The 22224-nt window shown below is 41.4% G+C and overlaps 1 protein-coding gene across 1 annotated transcript; it reads left to right on the top strand.

Annotated features, from left to right (window-relative positions):
• Positions 1–138: 138 nt before the first annotated feature.
• On the top strand, positions 139–15027 carry TRIP13 (thyroid hormone receptor interactor 13; the record flags this gene model as incomplete). Its single annotated transcript, XM_084280563.1, has 13 exons — positions 139–230; positions 1806–1971; positions 2278–2407; positions 3626–3681; positions 5007–5097; positions 6525–6597; positions 9264–9327; positions 10419–10505; positions 11301–11407; positions 12405–12558; positions 12742–12854; positions 14141–14210; positions 14795–15027. 13 exons carry the CDS (start codon positions 139–141, stop codon positions 14888–14890), a joined length of 1299 nt encoding a protein of 432 aa, XP_084136689.1. The 3' UTR covers positions 14891–15027.
• Positions 15028–22224: the final 7197 nt, after the last annotated feature.

The following is a 22224-nucleotide window of genomic DNA, read 5'->3' as shown; positions in this document are numbered from 1 at the left end:
GAGGGAAGCGGCGTGCCGGCCCCCGCGGCGGGTGGGTTACACGGGGCTGAGCCACGGCGGCTCCGGTGCTGTTGGCCTATAACGGCCGGTGAAAGCCGGCTTCTCCTTGGTGTCGCTTTCCCCCTAGAAGCCAGAAGGATGGATGAAGCGGCCGGGGATTTGAAGCAGGCGCTCCCAAGCGTGTCAGACAGCGTCCCTATTCACGTGGAAGTCCATCAGAAATCGAGCAGGTCTCTGATCACAGCTTTACTTGGCTGCACCTTCTGTCTTGTTGCCTTTTGTCCCTGTGAGAGGGTGCACAGTGCTCTGCTTTGTCTTCTCTCCACTCTCCCATGAGTTTCCTCACAGGTGTCTCATCCTAAACAAACCCAGTTCCTCTTTATGTATCATGTGATCCAGTCTCATCAAGTCTTATAATCCAGTTTGTGGCCATACCCTGGACTTGTTCCACTATATTGTTGCCTCTTGTACAACAGAGCCCAAAGCTATATGCAATATTCAAGATGTGGTCTCACAAACAGCCCAAAAATAGAAAGAAGCACGTACTCTAACATTTGCACTCTCCCTAGCATAGCCTAAAAGCCTTATTTGTAGCAAGGGCACATAGGTGACTCATTGCTGACTTGTCCAGTGGTACTCCTGAGTCCTTTTGTGCAATGCTGCTTTTCATCCATTTGGTCTCTGGTCTGGGTGGTAGGTAGAGAGAGAGGCTTTCATGCTTACTTTTCAACTTAGAGGTTCCTGTCAAACTGTGTCCAACCCTTCAGAGGTCTCGCTGAAGGGCAGCCCTGCTCCCTAGTATACTGACAGCTCTCCCTGCTTCCGTGTTACCCATAAACTTGCTGCAGTTCTTTTCTATTCCGTTGCCCAGAGTGTAAATGAAGATGTAAAGACAGTGTTGGTTTCAATATTGTCAGCACCACCCCAGCTTTTTCTGCCTGTCTTGCTGGCAGCTATCCTTATTCTTTATACCACTAACCACAGCCCTTTGATTGGGACAGTCCAGTCACCTTATTGTCTATTTACCCAGTCCTTACCTTACCAGTTTGGCTATCTAGATAATATGTGAGAGTGTGTCGAAGGTATTGCTGGAGTCAAGGTGTAAAATATCTACTGCTCTATTTTTGTCAGACACCAAACAGAAAATTCACATTGAGAATGCATCACTGAGATTGCAAAATGAAGCTAAGCCTTTTCTGAGATCTTAAAATGGTATTCTTTTTCCTGTAGTTTTTGTCTCTTCATCTGGAATTCCCCTTACAGCATGCCCATGCATCATTTGTGCTCAGAAATGAAAACATAATAGAGCTTCCAAGCTAAGTGTACCAAATTGAGTCTAGTAGCTTGGATATGAGCTTTTCTGATGTTTTGTAGTGAAACACAGTTTGCGTAACCAATTTTGGTTCTTGAAATCTCTAGCTGTGTCATTCCATGTCCTCAATATCATTGCAAGCAGAACTGTTCTTTGGCTTGTGTTTTTTAATGCATGGCTTTAAAACAGTTTAAAAATCAAACTTGTTGCTTTTGCAAACAAACTGGATTTGATAGGATTTTTTTTCTGCAGAATGTTACTGAAGGGATTGGGAGCTGAGTGGGTTTTGGCTTTTTTGTGGGGGTTGGTTTCTTGGGGGTGGTGTTTTGGGGGGGGGATTTTTTTGGGTGGGCTGTTTGGTTTGTTTGGGTTTTTTTGTGAAAAGAGAACTGTTCTCCACATAGGCTTGTGTATGAAATAATGCACTGTGATATTAGTTCATACTTCCCTGTGAATGTCAGTGCCACAAATAATGCTGATTCTTTCTCATTAGTGCGGCCAAGAAAGAAGATATCAGGACGAGTGTCTTAAAGCTGCTGAACAGACATAACATCGTGTTTGGTGATTACAAGTGGACAGAGTTTGATGATGGTTTCCTTAATAGCAATGTGCAGTCTGTGTCGATTGTGGATACGGACCTGAAATTAAAAGACAGACAGGTATTGAGTCAGGAGCGTACAGCGCTGTGCATGTGCCTGTGAACTAGTGGTAGGCAGACTACTGATAGCCTAAAGACAGAAGCGAGACGAGGTCTATAAGGGCAATATCGTATCTTTTATCAGGTGGACTTGTATAACCAGGAAAAAGGTGGCTGAGTTTTTGCACCTGTACTCCTTAGAAATGTCTGAAACAGAAGTAGTAGGCTTAAAAGCTGTATGTCAGCTGAGAACTGTAACTTTCTGACGTTATGATCAGCTTTGAATGAGAGATAAAATGTAGTAAAAGTCTTTTTATGTTCATTCTAGCCTATTGATTTGAGCAAGAGCAGTCTTTCTCTACATATTTTTCACCTGAATGAAGAAGGACCAAGCTCTGAAAACCTGGAAGAAGAGAATGAGGACATAATTGCAGCTAACCACTGGGTGCTACCAGCAGGTACCCATACGATATTTCTGGAAGGTCTAGAGCAGTTACAATAAAAGAAGATCTTTGAAAGGCTAAAAGTGTTTATAGGGTTACCTGTTAAAGGTGTTGTCTATATATTTTTTTGGTGGAACCAGTCTATTTGGAAATTCTTCTTTATGGTTTTGACAGAACTATGGGTGATTTGACAACACATAATTTATTTCTGTAATACTTGTGGATGAATGGAAGTAACTGGCCTTGGGGAATAAAATGTACAGTCAGAGGTATGCAAATTTTAATTGCAGTCCAAATTTGTATTTGGAGATCCAAAAGAAACTCAGCAATTTAAATATTCATCATCCAGAGCCCACTGCTTGCTTCTAGCTCTCAACACAGTGCTGGTCTTATATTTGGAACAAACTAAAGAGATTTGGAGTCCTCTCAGTGTCTTCTGAAAAGACAAAAATAAGGTTTTGCTCTGCAATAGGGCATGACTTGCCTGTTATTGGCTTGTGCTTGGGGAAGTTGAATTCTGGTCCTGGAAGGAGAAGTACAGATGTGAGCTTAAGCTCAGAGAGCCAGTGATTCTGAAACTTTTCTTCCTCTTCCCATGTTGTGAAAAGCCTAACTATCCATTACATTTCTTTTTGGGAAGAATCCAGTCGAATACTTCAACACTATTCCCATATTATTGTAGTTTATGATTGTTCAGTCTTTTTTGTTTTCTTTGCTAGAAAATTGAAAACTACCTGCTAGAAACTATTTATACCCAAATCAAAACTTCAGGTTTTAATGCATTATTCACTTTTTCCAACCTCTACATGTTGATGTATTTAAAAAAAAAAAAAAGAAAAGAAAAAGATAAGATCGGATTTAGAACCCTTGTCCCACCCTGACTTTTCATAGCACTTTGTCTTGGGGCAATGTAAATTCATTCCCTGTTGAGGGTGGAAGGAATGATATTTTGTCTTTCATGTGAAGAAATTACGAGGATTAATTTCTTCTCACGGTTATTTGAGGACACAGAAGTTGTGAAACTGCTGAATTTGTCTGTTAGGAAGCAGCATTTGCATTTTGAGAGAAATAACTTGGGGTTTTTTCTGTATATTTTAATTCCTGTCATATCTTTGTTCATAATCCTTACCTTTAATAGAGAATAATTTGAAAACTGCTTTGTGCTGCGCTGGTAGATTACATACTCCCAGACTGATTTATCCTAAACAGGTATTTAATATATTGCTTTTGCAGCTGAATTCCATGGCCTTTGGGAAAGTCTTATATATGACGCTGAAGTAAAGTCACACGTAAGTTGAAAATTACTAACAATTAAAATTGCCTTAGAAAAAGTAGGAGTTGAAATGTAGCCTTTTTGAAGTTTGCTGCACCCCATGGAGAAGTTATATAGAAATCAACAGCTCAAAAAGTCTCTATATAATTTTGGATAGTTCCATACTTGCCTGACTTACACTTAACAGAGTAAAGCAGAACTGGCATTTTGAAATTAAACAATATATCTAATACATTAAACATTGTATATCAATACGTGCTACTGTGAAGTCAGCTTTAATTGTATGTTTTCTAACTGTATGGTTTTTAGAAGGGGTGAAGAAAATAGGTGGAAAAGAATAACTTCTGAAAGAAACTTAGAAAACAATGTATGCAGTAGTTTTTGAAACCAATTCTCTATTTCCCCTTTGTGAAGGTCCCAGAAAGTCTGTTGTGTCTTTGGTGTGGAGTTAAGATAAGGCAGTTTTCTTGTTTTGCCATTGCTAAGAGAAGTGTGTTGCTATCAACTGTACTTGCGTGCTTCTCTTATACTGTCAGTCTCGTTATCTTTCAGTAAATTAACCAAGGAAATCAGATCACTAAAAGCGTTCAACCTATTGTGTTATGGGCTAATCCCACCTGGTTTTGTCCCATGAATTTGTCCACTGTGACCTTGGCTAATGGTCACGTAACAGAAGTGGTGGCACACCTAAAGTTCATAGTCATTTTGTTGAAAGAGCTCTCCACTTTTTAATTCTAGGTAACTCTAAAATGAAGTCACAGTATTTTAGAAGGAAGCATTCAGGGAAGTATGCACAACTTCCTTTACTTGGAAAGTCAATCTACAAATTCCTCACAGTAGCTGAGACAAATGCTTCAGTAGAAAGGAACCAAAATGTGACAGAAAATGTTTTGTTTAGTGAGTTGAGTATAACAAACTAAACAAATGTATAGCTGTACAACATCTGAAAGGAACCTGGAGTTTGTGTCTTTGACTCTGTGCTTTGGCAGATTGAGTTTTGAAGACACACTGTAAGTGGGATGGTGGAAAATTAAAATAATTTCACTTCCTTAAAGCATTTAATTTATTATCATAAAAGTTCTGGAACTCCATTTGTGCTCAGTACATTCTATTCTTTTTCCTGAGGGCAGAAAGGAAATGACTTTCCAACCTTTGCAGAAAGAGAACTTGCCTATGCCTAAAAGAAAGGAACCCTTATTTCTTTTTCTTTTTTTTTCCCTCTCTTTTTTATATTCTTTTTCGTTAAGAATGTACAATAGACATAATTAGGAGATTGGTTCTATTTGTACCTGTATTTGCTGATATGTCTCTAATTTGTGTGTTTGTCTTCTTTTCAATTAGTTACTTGATTATGTGACGACAACGTTACTGTTTTCTGACAAAAATGTTGACAGCAACCTGATATCGTGGAACAGAGTTGTTTTGCTGCATGGTAAAATGATCTTTCTTAAACCAAGTAGATGCAGTGGACATCTGTTTATACTTTCCTTCTGGAAAAACTTGTGTTGCACTTCAGTGGGGAAATTAGATGATCAAAAAGCATCACAGAAGTATTTTCTCTATAATACAGATTTAGATGAAATGTCAGAATCACATTGGTGTTCACATATACTATGTTTTGCAGGAATTTAATTTTTTAAATTTATAATGCAGTGACAATACTTTGGCATTTTTATATAAAGTACAAAAAATAATGCAGATACTGAGGATATTAGGAGCCATATATTAGTTACAGTTCTATTGCAGTATTCAAAATTTTGTAAGTTAGGGCTTCATAAAAGGTTTTGAGGAAGCTAGGAAATCTCTCTGTATGTTATTAACAATGTGCTCTGTTGCCAAGTAGGAAGGCAGTACTCTCACTAATTTAGTTATTACTATTTTGCTCAAGCTGCAATCTTCAGTCAGTCCTATCTTACTGTGGATGTTGTACCATAAATGAGATTAACATCAACTGAATCCACTTTCTTGCAAAATGCAGCTTGCTATTCATTAATTACAGTTTTGTCAACAATACTGGTATTCAATAATAAAAGGTTATAGTGGAAATGTTTTTTCAGTGTTGATTCAGTTAAAACTATCAGTTTAGAAGTTGCAGGATGTTTTTGTATGGAAAATTATTTCAGACTGTTAACAATATATCTATGATATATATGTTTAATTTTAGTAATGAGCTCAGTACTGTGACCACAAGTTAATACTGGGGGATCTGCAACTGTTGTAGTGCAAAATACATTTATGCTATAATGACTGTACTGGCTTTGAAGGAAAGTACTGTTGCCTGGTTGATGCTATTGGCTTGTTTAACATCCATGCCTTTTCCATACGTTCATACTCTTTTTTAACTGTGCCTGTCTTTCTTTGGAGAAAGTCTCTTCCATTGGGTGACAAGCCAGATCCCAAAGGTTTGTCACAGAGCAGACTTCTTAAGATGCTGTAGAGATCTCTGGGAAAGTGGAGAGCTGATCAAACTGGGCATGATGTGTTTGTTTTGAATGCCAGAAGTGTATGTTTCAGGAGGATGTAAGTTTAAGCATACTGCTGATTTTTGAGAATGCTGATAAGCATGAGACCCTACTAGGGTGATAGACTTTGCTTCTGTGTCTGCTATTTTAATTTTATGTTGTCTGCATACAAACTATTAGATTAACTACACTAATAATTGAAAGTGACTTAGATTCAAAACTCAGCTCTTGGGTTGTACTGGAGTAAACAATCTTTTCCAAATACCCTGGTGTTCACAATTGCCTGCTGAGTTTTTATTCTACAGTTAGTGATCAAATGGAGTAGTTAAAAGATGTTGTATGTCATTAACAATCTGATGCAGAATCTGTGTAATGTATAAATTTGGTCTCAAACCAGGCCCTCCTGGAACTGGGAAAACCTCTCTCTGTAAAGCATTGGCTCAGAAGCTGACAATTCGACTGTCATACAGGTGATAATTTTGGGAATTTTTCTCACTTCAGTTTAAAATTTTTGGTTTTTTGGTAGCCCAAAGGTATTTAATATTTGATTTTAAGTAACTGATGCCAAGTGATGATGTTCATAGTGCTTTTATAGTGCACCTGGCTAGCAATAAAATTGATCTGATAGAGAGGCTGGTTAGTATAAAATACTGGCTGGATGTCCAGGCCCAGAGAGTGGTGGTGAACAGAGTTAAATCCAGATGGCGGCTGGTCACCAGTGATGTTCCTCAGGGGTTTGTGCTGGGGCCAGTTCTCTTTTATATCTTTATTAATGACCTGGATGAGGGGATCAAGGGCACCCTCAGAAAGTTTGCAAACGACACCAAGTCAGGCAGGGGTGTTGATCTGCTCATGGGTAGGAAGCCCCTACAGAGGGATCCGGACAGGCTGAATCGATGAGCCAAGGCCAATGGCATGAGGTTCAACAAAACCAAGTGTAGAGTCTTGCATGTGGATCATGGTAACGCCAAGCAGTGCTACAGGCTTGGGGATGAGTGTGGCTGGAAAGCAGCCTGGCAGAGGAGGACGTGGGGGTGTTGATTGACAGCCAGCTGAACATGAGCAGTGTGTGCAGGTGGCCAAGAAGGCCAAGAGCATCCTGGCCTGTATTAAGAACAGTGTGGTGAGTAGGACTAGGAATATAACTGTCCCCTTGTACTCAGTGCTGGTGAGGCCCCACTTTGAATGCTGCGTTCATTTTGGGCCTGTCACTATAGAAAAGACATTGAGGTGCTGGAGCTTGTCCGGAGAAGAGCAACGAGGCTGGTGGGGGAACTGGAGAATAAATGTTATGAAGAGGGGCTGAGGGAACTGGGACTGTTTAGTCTAAAGAAAAAGGAGATTGAAGGGAGATCTAATTGCTCTCTACAACTACCTGAAGGGAGGATGTGGAAAGGTGGGGGCTGACCTTTTCTCTCTAGTGACAAATGATAGGACAAGAGGTAATGGCATCAAGTTATGCCAGAGGAGGTTTAGATTGGATATTAGGAAAAACTCCTTCACAGAGAGGGTTGTTAGGCATTTGAATGTGCTGCCCAGGGAGGTGGTGGAGTCTCCATCCCTGGAGGTATTTAACAGATGGTTAGGGTTAGGTGTGGTACTTAAGTACATGGTTTAGTGGTGGTTGGCAGGTTAGGGTGATGGTTTGACTTAATGATCTAAAGGGTCCCTTCCAACCAACATTCTATGATTCTGTGATTGGATTCTATTCTATGATTGTATTCTGTGATTCTATTCTATTTTATTCTATTCTATTCATCAGGAATAGTGTAACCAGCAGGAGTAAGGAAGTGACAGTTCCATTATACTCAGCTCTGGTGAGGCCGCACCTTGAGTACTGTGTTCAGTTTTGGGCCCCTCACTACAGGAAGGATGTTGAGGTGCTGAAGTGTGTCCAGAGAGGGTGACGAAGCTGGTGAAGGGTCTTGAGCACAAGTCCTGTGAGGAATGGCTGAGGGAGCTGGGGCTTTTTAGACTTGAGAAAAGGAGGCTGAGGGGAGACTTTATCGCTCTCTTCAACTACCTGCAAGGCAATTGCAGAGATGTTGTGGTTGGTCTCTTCTCTCTAGTGATGAGCAATAGGACTAAATAGGGAATGGCTTGAAATTACACTAGGGGAGATTTAGGTTAGATATCAGGAAGAATTTCATTACTGAAAGGTTTGTCAAGCATTGGAACACACTGCCCAGGGAGGTGGTGGAGTCACCATCCCTGGAAGTGTTTAAAAGGTGTGTAGATGAAGTGCTTAAGGACATGATGTAGAGGTGGAGTAGTCAGGGTTAGGCCATGGTTGGACTCAATGATCTAAACGGTCTCTGTTGCAACCCAGGTGATTCTATGATACTTTGCTGCCTTTTAAAATATGTGGTTATTTGTGCCCAGGTATGTAAAACAATTTGAAGTGGCAATATACTAATTTTTTTGTGTGCTCACGTTGTACATCAATGACTATTAAAGGGCAAAGGATCACAGAATATTGAACCAGCTATTTCTAACTTCATGTTCAAGAAAACCTGTTTTTAATAAGTAGGGATTTTATAACCAATTTATTTTGTACTTGGATTGTCTGAATGCCAGTGTGTATATCAAACAAGTAATAAGAGTTAGCCTTAAACTTCATAGCAACTTAACAAAAAAAAAAAGTTGTATAAAATACCAGGTTTAACATAAATAATGTGTAATTATTGGAGTGATCTGACCCTTGCTTAAACTGAATTTATGATAAATGTGGTCCATATAATGTGTAGTCAAGATATTTTGTCCTAAGGATATCCATGGAGAGCTAAGTAAATAAGCTTCATACTTGAATGTGTTCTTGATACACTGATAAAAATCTTACACAAATGGAAGAATGAGGCCATTGGCATGGCAACTGTTACTTAAACTGTATTTAAATAACACCTGTTCTAATGAAGGAATTCCAATAGCAATTTAGTATAAAGAATTCCAGTGAGACGTATTTCTGGAAATGAGAAACACAAAATAGGTGTTATGTTTTGCAAAGTATGTCATTTAAATGACTAATTCACAGAATTCTAAGTTGGAAATTGGGGGGAATGAGACTTACAGAAGTTAATGGTACCAATGACTTTTATTTACAGTAGAGTTGATAATTCTTTTTCCCTTCATTCTTTAGGTATAGATATGGACAGTTAATTGAGATAAACAGCCATAGCCTTTTCTCTAAGTGGTTTTCTGAGGTATGTATGAATGTACACTTAAGTAGACTTTAGAAGTTACACTGTTTGCACTATTTCTGTTGAGATTGTTTGGGACCAGTGCTGTTTAACATCTTCATCAGTGATATGGATAGTGGGATCAAGCCACACCCTCAGTAAGTTTGGTAATGGCATCAAACTGTGTTGTGGTTGACACACTGGAGGGAAGGGATGCCATCCAGATGCATGGTCCTTTGTGGGATTGAGAGATGGGCCCATGAGAAAAACATAAAGTTCAACAGGGCCGAGTGTAAGGTCCTGCATGTGGGTTGTGGCAATCCCAAGCACAACTACAGGCTGGGTGGAGAGTGGATTGAGAGCAGTCCTGAGGAGAAGGACTTGAGGGGGGTTGATTGATTAAAAATTTCCACATGAGCTGGCAATGTGCACTTGCAGCCCAGAAAGCCAACTGGGCTGCATCAAAATCAGTGTGACTGGCAGGTTAGGTGATTCTGCCTCTCTACCCTGCTTTTGTGAGACCCCACCTGGAGTACTGCGTCCATCTCTGGTGCCCCCAACATAAGAAGGACATGGAGCTGTTTCAGAGAGTCCTGAGAAAGCCACAAAGATGACCAGAGGTCTGGAGCATGTCTCCTGTGAATCCAGGCTGAGAGAGTTGAACTTGTTCAGTGTGGAGAAGCGAAGGCTCTGGGGAGGTCTTCCAGTACCAGAAAGACTTTTTACAAGGGCATGTAGTGATAGGATGGGGGGTAGTGATTTGAAACTGAAAGAGGGTAGATTTAGATTAGGTATTGTGAAGAAATTCTTTACTGTGAGGGTGGTGAGGCCCTAGAACAGGTTGCCCAGAGAAGCTGTGGAACCTAGTCTAGTGGAAGGTGTCCTTGCCCATGGCTATGGGGCTGGAACTAGGTGATCTTTAAGGTCCCTTCCAACCCAAAACATTAGTGATTCAATGAAATAAGTGTGTGCTGATGTTTTTGAGAACAGTAAAATAGAAGCTGTATTAGAATGTTAATTTAAAAACCAAGTATTTCCATCTTTAAATATGTTACTGCTTGGAAAGTTGTGTGATAAGGATGTGGCTAACACACCTGCACGTGGTGTCTTCCTAGAGTGGCAAGCTTGTAACCAAAATGTTCCAGAAGATTCGAGAGTTAATCGAGGACAAAGATGCTCTTGTATTTGTACTGATCGATGAGGTAAGGTGCTGGTAGCATTGGTCTACACACAGTTTAGCAGAAAATAATTTATGTCAGGACACTGTGATAATGGTCAGTAGTAAAGAACAATGAAAGCATATTTATGCCTCTTGTAAGTTACATAACTGTGCAGAAGAGTGAATTTTGATCATGATTACTGCAGAATGGAGAGATTTGGGAGGAACACAGCATGATTTAGCAAGCGAATTGCAGCTGAAAAGGAAGCGAAACCTTTCTTGGTGCAACTTCCCTTGCTGCCTTGTGTTTACAAGTGGAGTATTATTCTAAACTTCAAAGTAGCATAGATTTGTATTAATTGTGCTCTTATGTATGCTGTAAAGACCTAAAAAGTATTATATTTCAGTTAATTTTCTAGATTCTCTTCATACTTGCGTACATAAGCCACTTAATATGAACCTTTGAAGCTTTGTTATAGTGGAGTTCCTATGGAAAAGCTCATTCTAAATTCAATGTATTCATTATTTTGTTGTGTCTGTCCCCAACCCACCTCCAAAATTTAATTAAAATGAAAAACACTCTCCATTCTTCTGTCTAAACAGCCACTGCATTTTCTTTCCTTGACATTCCTTTCCTTCTCCCTGTAAATTCCCACTTAACAGTAGATATTGAAGATTGAGGTTTAGACAGCAGACACAAGGATCTGAATGTGTATTGTCTGGGTTATTTCCTTGCTGACAGCACTCCAACTGTGCAGTCTTTGGGAGGGTTTGGGTTTTTTTTTCCTTTATTTTTTATTTGATGATGTTTTGTTTGCTTGTCTTTGTTTTTTTGTAGGTGGAAAGCCTCACAGCAGCCCGCAGTGCCTTCAAGGCAGGCACAGAACCTTCAGATGCTATTCGTGTGGTGAATGCTGTACTGACACAAATAGATCAGATTAAAAGGTAAACCCGTGTTGCTATTGCAACAGCAAAAGGTAATTGACAATTTCAGGATTCCTGCTAAATCTTAATTCCTGCTTGGAATACTAAACCAAATTGGTTGGTGAGCTGTTCTTTGTTAATGACACAAATCGTGACAATAAATAGGAGCAATCCAACAGAATATTTTGCATGTAACTGTGTGAACCATCAAATCTGCAGATGGTACACTTCCTTTAAAGCTGGGGAGAGATGCAGGACAGATGGTCACAGTATCTGCTTGGAGAGACAAGAATAAGATCAATGAAGAATTAATTCGTTATTTGCAACTTCTGGATGTCAATTTAAAACAGACTTGCACAACACATGGCTTAGAAGCAATTGTTAATGATGCTTGCACGGCTTTGCATGCTAAATTTAGTGTAGCATACCATGTCTTGTTTTATTCCTGCCACTCTCTTCCTCTTTTTGGGTATACTTGGCTCTGTTCACAGAAAGAAAGGTGCCCTAGTATTTGGCCCTGTCTTGTGGCTAATTAAAGGTAAGTGGCATATTCATATGTTAAAGTTCCCAGGCTTCATCTAAAAATATTTATGGCTCATCTAGAATGTCACATTGCCAGTTAAACTATATCCTTTCTAGTGAATTGAGATCAAAAATGAAGGAAAGCATGTAGATTAAAGGTTCAAATTTGAGTTGACTTTTCATATATGTATTTTTTGGTAGCAGAAACTATGCCTGTAGGCTCTAGATAGTTAATATATATCACTTCTAAAACAGGGTTAGAGAGACTATGGACACTTGAGAAACATCTGAAAGAAAGAGACTATGGATCAAAATAGATTGGTGATAACTGGCAAGAGATTTAGATAATTCAATGTAAATACTGGCTGAAAAGAGTGATGTGACTGCTTATTATATGAAATGGCTTGAGTCAAAAGAAAGGAAGGTATCAATTTGCTAGTCACAAAAGGAGGTAATTCTTGTACACATGACCTAAAAATCTGCTTTTGTCTTGAAGGTATCCCAATGTAGTTATCCTGACTACTTCAAATATTACGGAGAAAATTGACATGGCCTTTGTAGACAGGGCTGACATAAAGCAATACATTGGACCTCCATCCACTGCAGCAATATTTAGAATATATATTTCTTGTTTGGAAGAGCTAATGAAGGTAATAGTTTGAAAGCAAGACTGTAAAATGTCCTATTGTAATATATGTTACATTTTAATCACAGTTCCTAAATAACAAAAATACACATTTTTCATTCCTGTCTGTATTTCCACTTTTACTGTAGAATTTAGTTTTGAATGTCTTTAAGTTTTTCATACAACAGTTTATAACTCTTCTTTCTAGTGTCAAATAATATACCCTCGACAGCAGCTCCTGACACTTAGAGAGCTAGAGATGATAGGCTTTGTAGAAAATAACGTGTCAAGGTTAAGCCTTGTACTAAATAACATCTCAAGGTAAGACTCTGAAATTCTGCATTTTACGTATATATATATGTATGCATGTATGTGTAATGAGTTGTGATGTATAAGAATAATAAAATGTCATAAAACTGGAATTCTGAAACATTTCAGTTTCTTTCTGTTAGGGCTAATGCAAAACCTTCCAGGGGACAAAAAGTGGAAGCACCAGGATTTGCCATTTCTTAGTCTCAGATCTGGTCTCGCATGGTACTGCTTCTGGTTTCTGTGCTTCCCTTTGAAGTCCCATTGACAAATTGCTGGCTGGAATAGTGAGATGCCTTGGCTTTCAGTGGGTATTGTGACTTGTGATGCAGTGTAGTAGAAACAGCATTAGCCGCAGTTCCTGCTATCCTAGCAGGAGTGTGTCTGGAACGCCTTGCAACCACTAAGTTTTTAGTGTCAGGATGTGAGTGGGCAGAAGCAAAGGGGAAAGGAGTGATGTGTAAATGGAGAGTATTATAATGTGCTGAGTATGTTAGTAGAGCAATTAGTTCTTCATGGCAGTGTAACAATTTTTAAAACAATAAAAATTATATTCACAATATCAAGCCATTTTTTTTTTCTAAAGGTTGGATGGGGTTTTGGGCAACCTGATCTAGTGAGTGATGTCCTTGCCCATGGCAAGGGGTTGGAACCAGGTGATATTTAAGGTCTCTTCCAACACAAACCATTCTGTGGAACAAAATAAACTCACTTTCACAGTGTCAGAAAAGGGTGTTTTTCTCCTGTTCCTGAAGTAGGCAATCTTAACCAGTGAGGAGTAGAATCAAACCGAGTAAGTTTTCCCAGGTGTAGAGGTTTGGTTTCTACATACACAGGTGGTGCTTGGAGGAGGAGGTGGAAACGTAGATCAAGTAGGTGAGTTAAAGGATGCTGTGTAAATGGTGGAACAAAGGAGATCAGCAGTAGCTATATGGTCCAGCCTCTAAAACAAGTTTTTCAAATCCTTCCAAGAGCAGATGGAGGGCTATGTATGTACAGTATATAGACATCCCCCCAAATTCATGAGGCATGGCACAGTGATGTGAAGGGCATTATGTAAAATTTGGCAGGCAAATGCTATTTCTGTACCCTTGCTTTCCTGTAGAGTGTAGGCTCCCATAGGCTGAAATCGTCTGTTCACTTCCCACTTCTGCTACAAGTGCTGCAAGTGACCTGCTGAATTGTGATTTGAGAGGTTTTTTAGATCAACTTATGGGAGAAACACAGAAAAAGGGGAAGTCTTCTTTTAAGAGTGGATATTTAGCATTTAAGCAGCACTTGTCTCTGTTTTACTATAGAAGAAGTGAAGGTCTTAGTGGCCGGGTCCTGAGAAAACTTCCTTTCCTAGCACATGCACTTTATATTCAAGTAAGTGTATTATATTGAAGTAAGCTTATTTTATTCATCATATTTTGGTTTGGTTTTGGGACATATGGGAAGACATTTGGACACTGCCTGAAATAAAAGACTGGGCCTAAATGCCCCTTTTAATATAAATTGCACTTTTTCTGCAGCTTTGTAGACTTGGAACAGTTTTGTCCTGCCCATAATTTAAAAGGAGATTGAAGAAGATGGGTGGGATTGGATTGACCTGTCCAACAGCATTCTACTTTTAATTAAATGTTGTGACATAACATTGATACTGGTTGTCTGACAATTTCTTGTTGAAAGAAAACCCTCTGCCTTTTTATAGATAACGTTAGTTTGTTAAAAGACTTTTTTGAAGCAAATCAACAGCAATAGTGATTGACTCAAGACTTTGCATATCTTAACTTGAACTTTACCATGCTAGCTGCTTTAAAATAAACCTGCAGTTTTATGTTTCATAGCACTTTGAAAACATTGTAACATGGAAATAGAACATTTCAATTTTAAACACTGTAATTTGTATGTAAAATATAATGTGTGCCTATTGCTGTAGTGAATCTAATAACATGTTCTCTTGTCTCCAGTCCCCCAGTGTTACAATGGCGGTGTTTCTTCAGGCCCTTTCACTTGCTGTAGACAAACAATTTGAAGAAAGAAAGAAACTTGAAGACTGCATGTGACATTCTTCTGTTTTATAGTTGTCTCTATTGTTAACTCTGAAAACAACATATTTTTCATACAAACTGTAGAACTTCTAAGCATTTGTAAAACAGATTGTCAGTAACTTAAAAAACCTGGAATATATAATTTAATTTTTCAAAACATTCATTAATAAACAATTAAGAAATTTTGCACCATATTTTTCAAAAGCTTTATTTCAAATGCCAACGAGAGGACTGTAAAAAAAGTCTTGCTAAAAGTCAGTTTTTGTTGTGATGGAGGGAAGGATGCAGCCAGCCAGTATGGCTGATAAAGCAAGCTTCAACTTTATTGCAAGCACACACTTCCTTTTATACTATTCCTACCACCTGTTATACCTGTCGTATTCTAATTGGCTCTTAACTAAAAGTTACATTTACATACTCCACCCATCTTGCAGCCTGGGAATCATGTCTCTTTCTCAGTCCCAGGAGCACTGAATCCTTATCACTCCTCCTGCTCCCACATCTTGTGCCCATGCTGTATGATGCACAAGAATGTGCTGACCGATTGTTGACCCTTCTGTTCTCACCAAGGCGGCGTGGGGCCTGGTCTGACTGAGCTACACAGGCGACTGCTGGAACAGCTGCTCCACAGGCTCATGGCCTCGCTTCTCAAGGCATTCTGCAACAATTCCCCCTTTTTCTTTCTGTACAAGCAGCGCCTGGTTAGTTGCCTTTTCAATTCCTCTTATAATACATCTATTTGCTATGTGTACTATTATAATTACTATTATAATGATTAAAAGCCAACAATAATATACAGCTTAAGCAACCAAGCCTTACTACAATAGCATTAAGTAACAGTATGAATCTCTGTGTGGATGGACTGGGAATGGTCATTCATGCCCTCAAAATCTTCATAACCGTGGCCGTGTACGAGCAACAAAAAATCAACAGCAGCTCTGCTTTGCCAAGTAGCATGTCTCACACTATCTACATCAGCGAGCAGGCTGCTAAGAGCAAGAGATGTAGCACTGGTTTGTTCACTCAGCCAACAGCCTAGGTTTCATAGAATCATAGAATTGTAGGGGTTGGAAGGGACCTCAAGAGACCATTGGGTCCAACCCCCCTGCCAAAGTAGCTCCCTAGGACATATCACTCAGATAGGCATCCAGACGGGTCTTGAATATCTCCAGAGAAGGAGACTCCACCACCTCCCTGGGCAGCCTGTCCCAGGGCTCTGTCACCCTCACTGTGAAAAAGTTCTTCCGCATGTTGGTGCGGAACTTCCTGTGCTCCAACTTGCAGCCATTGCCCCTTGTCCTATCCCCACAGACCACTGAAAAGGGGCTGGCTGATTCCCCCTGCATCCCCTGCTTAAGATAATTATAGACTTTAATTAGGTCCCCCCTCAGTCTTCTCAAGGCTGAAGAGTCCCAACTTACTCAGCCTCTCCTCATATGTGAGATGTTCCAGGCCCCTAATCATCTTTGTGGCCCTTCTTTGGACTCTCTCCAGGAGATCCCTGTCCTTTTTAAACCAAGGAGCCCAGAACTGGACACAATACTCCAGGTGGGGCCTGACCAGGGCAGAGTAGAGGGGGGGGATCACCTCCTTTGACCTGCTGGCTATACTCCTCCGGATGCACCCCAGGATCCCATTGGCTCTCTTAGCCAGCAGGGCACACTGCTGGCTCATGGCCAACCTGTCATCAACCAGGACCCCCAGGTCCTTCTCCACTGAGCTCTTCTCCAGCAGGTCATCCCCCAGCCTGTACTGATACAAATGGTTGTTCCTTCCCAGGTGCAAGACTTTACACTTGCTTTTGTTGAACCTCATCTGGTTTCTCCCTGCCCAGCTCTCCAGCCTGTCCAGGTCTCTCTGGATGGCAGCGCAGTGTTCCTGCGTGTCAGCCACTCCTCCCAGCTTTGTATCATCGGGTACTTGCTGAGGGTGGATGCTATTCCCTCATCAAGGTCGTCAATGAAGATATTAAACAGAACTGGACCCAATGAAGATATTAAACAGAACTGGACCCAACACTGAGCCCTGGGGAACACCGCTAGTAACAGGCCTCCAGTCAGATTCTGCTCCTCGAATCACAACCCTCTGGGCTCAGTCCAACAGCCAATTCTCAACCCACCTCTCTGTCCACTCATCTATCCCATGCTCTCCCAGCTTTGCTATCAGGGTGTCATGGGAGACAGTATCGAAGGCCCTGCTGAAGTCAAGGTAGATGACATCCACTGCTCTCCCTCCATCTACCCAGCCTGTTATGAGATTGTAGAAGGCTGTGAGATTGGTCAAGCACGATTTCCCCTTGGTGAATCCATGCTGACTACTCCTCATGACCTTCTTCTCTTCCAATTGCTTGGAGATGGCATCCAGAACAAGCTGTTCCATTGCCTTTCCTGGGACAGAGGTGAGGCTGACTGGCCTATAGTTACTAGGTTCCTCTTTCTTGCCCTTTTTAAAGACTGGAGTGACATTGGCTATCCTCCAGTCTTCAGGCACTTCTCCTGTCCTCCAAGACCTGTTGAAGATGATAGAGAGCGGCTCAGCAATCACGTCCGCCAGTTCCCTCAGCACACGTGGATGAAACCCATCAGGGCCCATGGATTTGTGTGCATTAATCCCTTTGAGCCGCTCCTGGACCTCCCCTACCTCAACCAGAGGGAAATTCTTCGTTTCCCCAACACTCCAACTTTCATACAGGATCTGTGGGTCCTGAGGGGCCTTTGAAGTGAAGCCCAAAGCAAAGGCAGCATTCAGTATCTCCACCTTCTCAGCATCCCCCGTTACCAGGACACCCTCCTCATTCAGCAAGGGTCCTACATTATCCCTGGTCATCCTCTTACTATTAACGTATCTAAAAAAACCCTTTTTATTATCCTTTATGTCCCTTGCCAGCTTCATTTCCAAGAGGGCTTTAGCCTTCCTAGTTGCATCCCTACAGGCCCTGACCACATTCCTGTATTCTCCCCAGGTGCTCAGACCCTTTTTCCACAATTCATAGATCTTCTGCTTCTCTTTGAGTTTACTCAATAGCTCTGTGTTCATCTATGCAGGTCTTCTGCCTCTCTTTCCCGATTTCTTACTCAAAGGGATGCATTGTTCCTGTGCTTGGAAGAAGCACTGTTTGAATAATAGCCAGCTCTCACAGGCTCCCATTCCTCCTAACAGTGTAGCCCACAGGATAGCCCCTATTAAGTTGCGGAGGAGATCAAAGTTAGCTCTTCCAAAATTCAAAATGTCCTACTTTTTGGCTTGTTTCTTCCGCCCAGGATCTTGAACTCAACCATTTCATGGTCGCTTTGTCCCAAGCTGCCCCTGACCTTCACCTCTCTAACGAGCCCGTCCTTGTTAGTGAAAACAAGGTCCAGCACCCACTCTCCCCTTGTAGGCTCCTGGACCATCTGTAGCAGGAAATTGTCTTCAACACACCGCAGAAATTGTCTGGACTGCATACGACTGGCCCTGTTGCTTGCCCAACAAATATCTGGATAGTTGAAGTCCCCCATGAGGATCAGTGCCCAGGATCTTGAGGCTGTTTCTAACTGCTCATAGAATGCATTATCAACCTGCTCCTCTTGATCAGGGGGCCTGTAGCACACTCCCACAACAACGTCACACATAGCAGTTTGCCCCTTGATTTTAACCCACAAGCACTTGACTGATGGTTCATCCTTCCCCAGGTGGAGCTCAATACATTCTAGGTGCTCTCTCACATAAAGAGCAACTCCCCCACCCCACCTCCCTAGCTTGTCTTTCCTAAAAAGCACGTAGCCATCCATGACAGCGTGCCAGTCATCCAGGCTGTCCCACCACGTCTCTGTGATTGCAATGAGATCGCAGCCCTGCGACCGCACAAAGATCTCTAATTCTTCTTGTTTGTTCCCCATGCTACGTGCATTTGTATAAAGGCATTTTAGTGGGGCAGCAGATGTAGGTACCCTCAACAGCCCACAGTGAGATTTCTGACAGGGGACTGGCAAAAGTGGCTCCACTGAGGAGTAATCAGAGCAATCCACAGAATTTTCCCTACTGCCACGTGGAAAAACATCCCCAAGTCCACCACTGTGCTTTTGGTATTTACCTTTTTCCACCATCAGCTCCCGCTGTGACTCCCAAAGTACTTGCCTAACCCTGGCAGCCTTCGTGGTATCCCCTTCCCCCTTCCTAACTAGTTTAAAGCCTGATCGATGAGCCCTGCCATCTCCTGGGCAAAGATCCGCTTTCCTTTATGGGACAGGTGAGCCCCCTCAGCAGTCATCATGCCAGGAGCAGAATACACCATCCCCGATCAAAAAACCCAAAGTTCTTGTGCCAGCACCAGCCTTTCAGCCACACATTCAACTCGTGGGTTCTCTTGTCCTGCTCTGAGCCCCTCCTCCCACAAGTGGGAAGAGAATATTATTTGGGCTCCCCTCCCCCCCCTCAACTAAGCGCCCCAGGTCCCGGAATTCCCTTTTGACAGCTTGCAGGCTACACTTTGTGATCGCGTCCCTGCCTGCTTGAACTATCAGTAATGGAAAATAGTCAGTTGATCTTACTTGTTAGTTTCTTTAACGCAGCAGCAGCTGCTACCCCAGGGACTGGTGCTGATTTGTAGGAGTCAATGTTTTGTGGACTCAACTCGGATCAATATGATCAAGAGAGCTTCACTGAAACACACACAGAGCTTCTATAGGTTTCTATATCAGCATATGAGTTACATTACATTGCTATTGGTTAGATGCTCTGTTCATGTGTCTCACTATTGCTAATAATTAGTTGAGGCTACACAGTCCCTTTGTTGCTCTTTAAGGTGGTTGTTAATGTTCTTGTTGTTTGTTATCTCGTGGAGTTTCTGACAAGCTCCTGTTCTCAGACATCTGCTCTCCTGTTGACAGGTCTCTGTTGGCTTCCCCAGGTCTGATTATATGGGGGTGAGAAATAAATCTGGATGGGCCAAAACCACCATTCCTCTCAAACTGCATTACTACAATTCCCCCTTCCTGTTTATGGACCAGCCAGATTTTGCGAAGAGCATTATCCATCCTGCCAGGGAAATACTGTGACATACATGGCAAAAATAACACTAAGGCAAAAATAACTGACAAAAACATAAGTCCTTGTTTAGCTGAATCTAAAAACCATCCCATAAACAGAAAACCATACTGTAAAATGTGGCAAGCTAAAAACTGCTAATTGGCTACACATACTGCTCACACCAAAATGATTAATTAGTACTTATAACAAGTTTTGAGAAGCATATCTTATAGTTAATCGTTGTTAGTTTACCTTTGATGTCTAAAAGTTATCTGCACACCTGCTGTGTTTTGGCCATCTTATTATGGCTGGTTAACGACATGTTCACTTACTTCCAAATACCTTCCTACAACTCCTCCTTGGGTTGAGGCAGTGTGTACCTCTGTCTTCAAGGTCAGTATGTTTGAGAATGTAATTATCAAATACCTCTCAGCATGAGTAATTTTCTTGTCTTATGGGAATTCAAGGATATTGTCTTCTGTGAGGAGAGCCAGGCCGCCAGCAGGCCCACTGTCCTCCTTGCCAATTTTTTCCCTTTTAGTACCTGTGTTACAAAAACTGCTTTTTGAGGTCTCTGCAAAGGTCCTTTGCAGAAAGCTCAATAAACATGACAGTAAATGTAAGACAAGTACCATAATTACCAAATCCAATAATCCAAATTTGACCATTGACAATATCCATCCTGAAATTCCCCAGTCATGAAGCCAATTGTAAGTGCCTTGATACCTTTGCTGTTCCATTTGTTTGTTTTGCCAATCAGGAGTGTCAGGAGTGCAGATAACATCAGCCTCATGTTTTCCTGCAGGCACTGATCAAAGTCTGTGATCTTAGGCTGTTCAGAAATCACTATTTCCCTAATTTTCATTTAGCACAAACACATGCATTTTTCAAAGACTGTCAGATCATTCAAAATATCCCGCAGCAAAGTTCATAGTCCACTGTGGCTGCACTTAGAACACTTGATTTCAGTTACTGGGATCTCGTCCTGGTTCATGCAAGCTTGAGTTCTTCTGGATCCACAGCTTTAACCGCTTGGCTCCCGTATCTGTAATGACACAGGCAGATCTCCTTCCCAAGTTAGTACCTGTAACTTCATTCTTAATAACACTTGACATCGACTTTTGTCTTGTTTCCCCCTTTTTTTTTCTCTTTTTTTTTTTTTCCTCAAACCTTCTTTCAAACCTACTGCATGGTTCACCATTGGAGGTACCAAATGTGGCAGACACAAACAGTTCAAAATGTAAAGAGCTTTGTGAGAGTTTGATTCATACGTTCTACCATGGCTTTCCCTGTAGGCAAATATGGTGTCCCTGTAACATAGGCAATGTTTGTGCTATATATTCTGACCTGTTGTCCAGTTTGAGTTAACAGGGTAGTCTAGTGCTGCTATAGCACAGCACACTTACTGGATTCCCCTGTTTGTGCAGTAGCTCACACTGCCAGAAAACACAGTAATCTCTAACTGGTAACTCATGAATCCAATTTTCAATGTCCAAGGTTTTTCTGTAGTCAACTTCTTATCCATGTAATGATAAAAGATTAGATCAGGATGCGTTTTTCATACTGGAGCAAGTGTCTAGGCTACATAAGCCTGGCACATAGTTGGTGAATTTTTATGCCTTGTGGAAAATAATACGTTTTGAAAAAAAAAAACCCAATCTCTTAAAATTTTTGCATGGTCCACAAACTTGTGGAAGGCTTTATACGCCCCTTAGTCAGTCGCTCCTGTATTAAATGTTGCAAATGGGCATTTTTTTTTTTCTAAGTAAGTAGCTAGTAATCAGCCCAAATGGGGATTTTCTGTTTTCCAGGTTAAATTTTTAAAGTAAGCTCCCCAGGTTCAATGATTGCTATCAGAAGTCTCTTTGCTAAGTAGGCAGCCTTGCTCTCAGTGGATAAACGCATCCCTGAACCCGCAGCACATACAAACAAATGCTGCAAAGCAAATCATCAAACAAACCACATTGCAAGACGCGAGTTGTCACATCCAGTCCACATGGGAGGGGGACCGGGGGGGGGGGGAGTTCTCCCACTTCTATGGCAATTATGCCAAGGCCCTCGGATGCGCAGCATGCCCTCACTGGTCTCAGCTGCTGCCCGCAGTGCCCTTCTCCCCCCGCCGTGAGCCACAGCGCGACCCTGTTCCATCCACCTCCCACCAGCCCACTATTAACTCTCTCCACCACCTGCTCATTCCCACATAAACTTTTCCCCAGTAAGTTCTGTAACTGAGTAGGAATCAGAATACCCTGATGTGACCGTTTTTCCCATTCTGACGCCATCTTACGTGCCCAGGCTGGGACGAGCAGTCTCTGCAGAGTCTCTCGGGCATCAGGAGTCAG

Source organism: Gallinula chloropus, assembly GCF_964237585.1.
Source record: "Gallinula chloropus genome assembly, chromosome: 2".
NCBI lineage: Eukaryota > Metazoa > Chordata > Aves > Gruiformes > Rallidae > Gallinula > Gallinula chloropus.
The sequence above is the reverse complement of the archived record's forward strand: the minus strand, read 5'-3'. Positions and strand labels throughout refer to the sequence as shown.